This window comes from Hyaena hyaena, unplaced genomic scaffold, assembly GCF_003009895.1.
Source record: "Hyaena hyaena isolate Hyena2069 unplaced genomic scaffold, ASM300989v1 scaffold_9, whole genome shotgun sequence".
In the NCBI taxonomy this organism is placed as follows: domain Eukaryota; kingdom Metazoa; phylum Chordata; class Mammalia; order Carnivora; family Hyaenidae; genus Hyaena; species Hyaena hyaena.
In genome coordinates this window covers 7,185,534-7,192,434 of record NW_024080641.1, presented here as the reverse complement: position 1 = coordinate 7,192,434, position 6,901 = coordinate 7,185,534, and the positions used below count along the sequence as shown (strand labels likewise).

Below are 6,901 nucleotides of genomic sequence, written 5' to 3'. Positions count from 1 at the left end.
CCCCCCCCCCCCCCCCCCCCCCCCCCAGCTCCTACCAACCTGTGCTTTCTCCCTCTCTCTCTGAAAAATAAATAGGGACGCCTGGGTGGCTCAATCAGTTAAGCGACCACCTTCAGCTCGGGTCGTGATCTTGTAATTCATCGGTTTGAGCCCCGCGTCAGGCTCTGTGCTGACAGCTCAGAGTTTGGAGCCTGCTTCCCTGTGTCTCCCTCTCTCCACCCCTCTCCCACTTGTGCTCTATGTCTCTCTCAAAAATAAATAAAACATTAAAGGGGTGCCTGGGTGGCTCAGTTGGTTGAGCGTCCAACTTCGGCTCAGGGCATGATCTTGCAGTTCGTGAGTTCGAGCCTCCTATCGGGCTCTGTGCTGACAACTCAGAGCCTGGAGCCTGCTTCAAATTCTGTCTCTCTCTCTCTCTCTCTCTCTCTCTCTCTGCCCTTCCCCAATCATGCTCTGTCTCTCTGTCTCTCTCTTTCTCAAAAATAAAAATTAAAAAATCTTTTTAAAAAACATTTAAAAAAGTAATATAATTAAATAAATAAACTTAAAGAAAAAAAAGAGCTAAAATTTACAGAAGTCTTCCTGTGGGCCAGGTCCTGTCCAGAGTGGCCCCGAGGAGGGGTGGTAATTAACCAGGGTCACGTGGTGAGTGAGCAGACCAGAGATCAGAAGGAAGGTAGGCAGCTGGGTCTGGATCCCACACTCTTACCCAGTCATTAGAAGAACAGCTCATGTCTTGGGCATTTACTCAGTGCCAGGTGCTGTGCCAACCTATTTACAGACATGATCTCCTTTAATTAAGAAAACCCAGTACTAATAACAGCTAGAACTGGCCTGTCACCCACGGTGTGTCAGGGGCCCTTTCTGAGTGCTTTGCCTCTACTAATTTATGCAGCCCTGTGAGGTGGGTGTCGCCATCACTACCGCCATTTCCCACAGGAGGTAACTGAGGCACAGAGAGGTCAGGCCACATGTCTGAGATCACCCAGGCAGTACATGGCAGAGGCGGGATTTGAACTTTCGAAGTCTGGGCCCAAAACCACGCCACACCCCTGCCTCTTGAGTTGCTGTGAAGGCGCCCTGAGCCCGCCAGGGACTGGACCAAGCGCCCTGCACCGTCCTCTCATTTAGTCATCCCCGTGATCCTCTGAGACGTGTACTCTCATGGTCCTCATTTTATAGACTGGGAAACTGAGGCTCAGGGTCAGATAGGGAGTAGAGCCATGAAACCAGGAGGGGCAGGTGGGTGGGGCACGGCTCCCTGCCCAGTCCTCCCCGACCCGACCCGGCACTCACCAGCATCTGCCAGCGGGGCATGAAGTCGGCGCTCTGGCGGACCCGCTCGAAGATGCGCTGCAGCTCGGGGCTGATGAAGCTGTTGTCTTGGGAGACAGGGGGACAAAGGGCGGCAGTGAGGCGGGGAGGCAAGGAGGGAGCCCCCGTGGGAGTATCTAAGTTGGGTGCTTGCTGGTGAGTGGGGGGCGGGGGGAGACATGAAGTCAGGGTCGGGAGTCGAGGGTCATGCTGTACCCTGGATGCTGAGCATCTGGCCAACCTTGAGGGCGGCCCCCCGAACCGTACACAAGGTCTGCACGATCCGCTCGGCATTGGCCTCTGACAGGAAGGGGCTGGAGCCTGGCCAGGAGCTGCTCTCTGCTGGGTAGAGAATAATCGTTAGTGTCACAAGCGCAAAAATAATCACTGTCCCGCTACCACATAAGCCCCAGACGGCTACAACGAAAAAGGCAATGACAAGTGCTGGCAGGGATGGGGAGCGGCCTAAACACCCGTATGCTGCTGAGTGTCACAGCGCAGCGTGACTTCTCTGCCAGGAAGTGTCCAGCAAAGTGCACACCTCTACCTGGTGTGACTTCTCTCTGAGGTATGCGCCCAGGACAAACGCATATGTGTGTCCTCTAACAGACTGTCCTAGGAGGTTCCCATGAGCACTCCTCACGACAGTCCCCAGATGGAAACGATCCGAGTGACGCTCCATGGAATGAACAAAGGCATATGCTGGAAACAGTCACAAAGTGACTCCCACCGCATGGAGTGAACAGCTTATGGATCCTCACGGCAACAGGGAGGCATCCCACGAACAGAATGACCACAGGGGCCAGACACATGCGAGAATACGCTGGATTCCTTTGGTGTGAAGGGCAAAAACTGGTCAAAGCTAATCTTGGGGGTCAGAAGCCAAGAGGGTGGTTTCCCTTGGTGGGAGGTGTGGCCAAGAAGGGGCAGAGAGGAGCTTCTGGAGAATGAGGGGAGTGATTCTCAAAGTGTGCTTCTGGGGGCGCCTCCATGGCTCAGTCAGCTGGGCAGCCGCGACATGATCTCGCGGTTAGTGGGTTCGAGCTCCACGTCGGGCTCTGTGCTGACAGCCAGCTCAGAACCTGGAGCCTGTTTCAGATTCTGTGTCTCCCTTTCTCTCTGGCCCTCCCCTGCTCACGTTGTCTCTCTCTCTCTCTCTCTCTCTCTCTCTCTCTCTCAGAAATGAATAAAATATTAAAAAAAAAATCAAAGTGCCCTTCTGGGAATCCTAGGGGTCTCCAAGACCCTTTAAGGAGGCTCTGTGAGATCAAAATTATTTTCATAGTAATATGAATGTTATTTGCCCCTTCTTATTCTCATTCTCCCCTAAAGGTTCGGTGGAGTTTTCCAGAAACTCCATGACCTGTGATGATGCCATTTTCTTTAAGAGAGAGAGAGATTAAGCAGGAGAGAGGGGCAGGGGGGAGAGGGAGAGAGAGAGAGAGAGAGAGAGAGAGAGAGTCAGTCTCAAGCAGGGTCCACGCACAGTGTGAAGCCTGACACAGGGCTCAATCTCACGACTGTGAGATCATGACCTGAGCTGAAATCAAGAGTTGGACGCTTAACTGACCGAGCCACCAAGGCGCCCCCCCCATGCCACTGTTCCGACAGATGATGGAATGTGTGTGTGTATTCTTGTGTTTTGGAAATTTCTGTTTTAATCTCTAACGCAGTAAATATCTGTAAGTATAACTCAAAAATATGATCCATGAAAGGTTCTTTGGGGGCCTCATTCTATTTTTTAACAGATTAATTGAGATACAATTCACAAACCGTTTAATTCACCTATTTGAGGTATACGGTTCAATGGCTTCTGGTATATTCGGAGTTGTACGACTATTACCACAAGCAATTTTGGAACGTTTTCACACCCCAAAAAGAAGCCCCATACCTATTAGCAGACACACACTGTTTCTCCCAACCACCTCCCTCTGAGCCCTGGAAAACTATTAATCCCCCGTCTCTATGAATTCTGGACATTCCATACGGATGGAATCACACAATACGTGATCTGTTGTGTCTGGCTTCCTCTTGGGATAGTTTTCAAGATTTATCCATGCTGTAGCAGGGACCGGTGCTTCATTCCTTTTTATAGTTGAATAATATCCCATCGTATGAATATAACACATTCTGTTTATCCATTTCTAAACTCTAAGAGGGTGCAGGGGTCCTGAGGCCAAAAAGTTTGAGGACTGCTGTCTTAGGGTTTCTCTGGGTACACAGGGGTATCCACTTTGTGAAAATGAACCAAGCCTCACACTTCAGATATGTGCCCAGCTCCGCATACAACTTATATGATTATTCAACAGAGTGTTTGTTAAGCTTTTATTTATTTGATAACAAATGTATTGGGCTCTTTCCCTAGCTAGGGGTTACCCTGTGCCAGGCAGCATTCCAAGTGGCTCTGTGGATTCGTCTGGCTCAATCTCTACAATCAGCCCGGAAAGTAAGAACTACCAATGCCTCGGGGCGCCTGGGTGGCTCAGTCCGTTAAGCGTCCGAGGATATTCCCCTCCAATGATCACAGTGTCATAACCACACCTACGAATATGAACACTAATTCTCTAATATCTGCTAGTCAGTCCCTATTTGGATTTTCCCAGTTGTCCCCAAAAGTCTTTGATAGTAACTTTTCTCAAACTGACATGCAATCATGGGTCACACATTCCATTTGTCAGTTACTATGGCCTTAGTCCCTTTTGAATCCAGAATATCTACTCCCCCATTTTTGTTTCCAGACATTGACTTGTTGGGGGATCTTAGGCACCAGTGCTACTTTAAGCACCTTTCTTTCTATCTCTGTTGTCCACAGACCCTCCGACTCTCCTATTCTTCGCTCTCTTCTCCTGCTCAGAATTTCGGGAACTCAACTCCAGTTATTTTTCTCACACGATAGGCTTCTCCCCATCACGACCCTGAACGCAGCTAATGACCCTAAGAGGTGGGTACGTCATCATCACCTCCATTGTCCAGCTGAGGAAACTGGGTCTCAGAGAGGTGAAGCCACTGGCGCCAGGTCACACAGCAAGGCCAGGGTTGGAACCAGGCAGTTGGCTCACTCACCTGACAGTAGATGTCCTCCTGGAAGGGACTTCTTGGCCACCTCAGCCAGCGCTCCCAGCCCCAAGCCCACAGCCAGTCCTGGGGAGTGAGAGAGGAGGCTTGGTACCTGCTTGCCCCGGGCTTCTCCCTCGCCCGCCCACCCCCCCCCATCTGCTCTCAGCCTCTCCCTAAGCAAGCTGTCCCCCAACTCTCTGTTGGCAACTCTTTTGTTTGCCTTTGTCCCCAACTCAGTCTCTTACCCACTCTCTCCCTGCCTGAGGTTCCCTTCAAGGTGCAGCTGCCTCTTTCCCTACCCCTCTCTCCACCTCCATCTCCGGGGTCAGCAGTTCTCACCCCTGCCCTCACATCTCAGTCACATGAGGAGCTTTGGCAAACACAGTGTCCATTATCATGGCCTGAGATGATCCTTGGAATTCGTGTGTGTGTGTGTGTGTGTGTGTGTGTGTGTACATATATATTTCAAAAATGATTTCTTTATTTTTGAGGGAGAGAGAGAGAAAGACAGAGTGCAAGTGGAGGAGGGACAAAGAGACGGAGACACAGAATCCGAAGCAGGCCCAGGTTCCCAGCTGTTAGCTCAGAGCCTGACGCCAGCCTCGAACTCACAAACTACGAGATCGTACCTGAGCTAATATCGGACACCTAACTGAATGAGCCACCCAGGTGCCCCCATATATATATATTTTAAGCATTCTGGATGATTCTAGTGTGCAGCCAAGGATAAGAAGGCCCCCAAATGATCCCCCTGAGTCTCTCTGTCTTCCTGTGACTTCCATTTCTCTGTCCACATGTCATCTTCTTCGTGCTCACTTCTCCTTGTCTAAGTTGGTTTTTCTCCATCTCTCCCCCTCCCTCCACATGGTACCTCCGTGTAGGCTTCTTTCTCTCTGTCCTTTTCTCTCTGTCTGCTTTTGATTTCCTCTGCCTCCCTGTCTCCTTGCCCCTAAAGGCATCTTGAGTCCATCTGCCTCTGTAAATAATTGTAACTGGCATTTTCTGAGCACTTGCTACATGCCAGGAACCATTCCTAGTGCCTTACATGCACGACTTCATCCTGTCCTCACACCCGCGGGAGGTAAGCTGTACAGAGAAGCTTCCATTTTACAGAAAAAGAAATTGAGGCTCCGAGAAGTTAAGTAACTCGTCCAGAGTCACAAAGTGAGGATGTAGCAGAATCAACCCCTGGAACCTTGAGCCTGGTATCAAAGCTCTAACCAGTACATTTGATTCCCTCTTTATACTGTGAATCAGTATCTTTAAAACTTGAACTATGATCCACACTAAAAAAGACATCTGCATTACAAGAGTAGATATGTATATATACACACATATATGTGAGATACATATGTATATATATAACATACGTGTAATGTTTCGTGAAACGAATTTCCTTTATATGTGCACCCACATGTTCCAATCTATTCTTTTTGATGCTGGTTGCAATCCATGGAATTATTTCATGCAGATTGTGACCCGAAGTTTGAACAATCCTGCTGTATAACATGAGGTCAAGTCACTTCTCTTGCCTTGGCCTCCATTTCCTCATCTACAGGATGGAAATGAACACTCATCAATTCTGTGCAGAGATCAAGTGTACATGGGGCCTTGCACACTCCAAGCTCTCTATTAATGTTACCTTCCTCTCTGGTTCTCTTGGCTTTGCAAGTGTTTGCCTTCCTTCTCTTTCCGTCTTTCGCTCCTCTTCCTGTCTCTGATTCACCCCCTCCCTGTTTCATTCTATAAATGTGGCCTCCTCTGTTCTAGGTCACAACTTCCCACGGTCACACCTACCCCCAAAGTTGGCCAAGCGGCTGATGCGGGAAGCGGGCACCTTGCGTTCTCGAGAGCGGTCGCTCAGCTGGGAAATGGGGAGAGAGTCTGAGGGTGGGAAGGTGAGCACAGTGCCCAGGCTGTCCAACCAACCTGCCGCCATACCCTTCCCCAAGCCTGGGAGGCCAGCTGCCTTCAAGGGGCGTTGCTGGGTGGGAGACAATGATACCTGGGGCCGGGGTGTCTTCCTCATCCGGGCCTCCCGTGCCCTGCGAATGTCCTCCTCACCCAGGCCTCTGCCGGGCCCATCCTTATGGAACATTTGGGCCCAAGAACCCCCACGTGGTCCCTGCAAGAAAAGTGGATATTGGTAATGAGCAGAGGACAGGGGATCTGCCTGACCCTTTTGGAGCCCTCCCTGCCATTTTACTCCCTAAAGCCTCTCTCAGCCTCTTCCCCTTGGAGCACCCCCCCCCCCACCAGTCTCTTACCCACCAGTGGGGCCCGGGCCCCAGGGCCCCACAAGGCAGACCACCAGTCCGGCCCAGTTGTCCACAAGTCCCCCGCAGTAAGCCTCCCACCTCCGGCCACATCGCCTGCGGGAGAGCAGGAGGGATTATTCGGGTAGGAGTTGGCACTGACCTCCCTGCTTTGCCCTGTCTTTGCCAAGCACTCACATTCCTCTGTGTCCACCCTAATATTCCCATCCACCAAAGACTTCCTCTCCTGTTAATAGTTCCCCGAATTTCTCCTG

General features: G+C 50.8%; 1 protein-coding gene across 3 annotated transcripts in view; it reads right to left on the bottom strand.

Moving 5' to 3' along the window:
• Positions 1 to 6,901, bottom strand: part of COQ8B (coenzyme Q8B) — a 22,254-nt gene that overhangs the window by 10,487 nt on the left and 4,866 nt on the right. For all 3 annotated transcript variants that reach the window (XM_039246066.1, XM_039246057.1, XM_039246074.1), the window contains exons 2-7: positions 6,639 to 6,743; positions 6,377 to 6,496; positions 6,169 to 6,235; positions 4,378 to 4,455; positions 1,531 to 1,653; positions 1,297 to 1,382 (exon numbers count right to left, since the gene is read on the bottom strand). In XM_039246066.1, coding sequence (XP_039101997.1) covers positions 1,297 to 1,382; positions 1,531 to 1,653; positions 4,378 to 4,455; positions 6,169 to 6,235; positions 6,377 to 6,496; positions 6,639 to 6,740 — 576 coding nt within the window. In that variant the 5' untranslated portion in view covers positions 6,741 to 6,743. The remainder of the gene's footprint in view (positions 1 to 1,296; positions 1,383 to 1,530; positions 1,654 to 4,377; positions 4,456 to 6,168; positions 6,236 to 6,376; positions 6,497 to 6,638; positions 6,744 to 6,901) is intronic.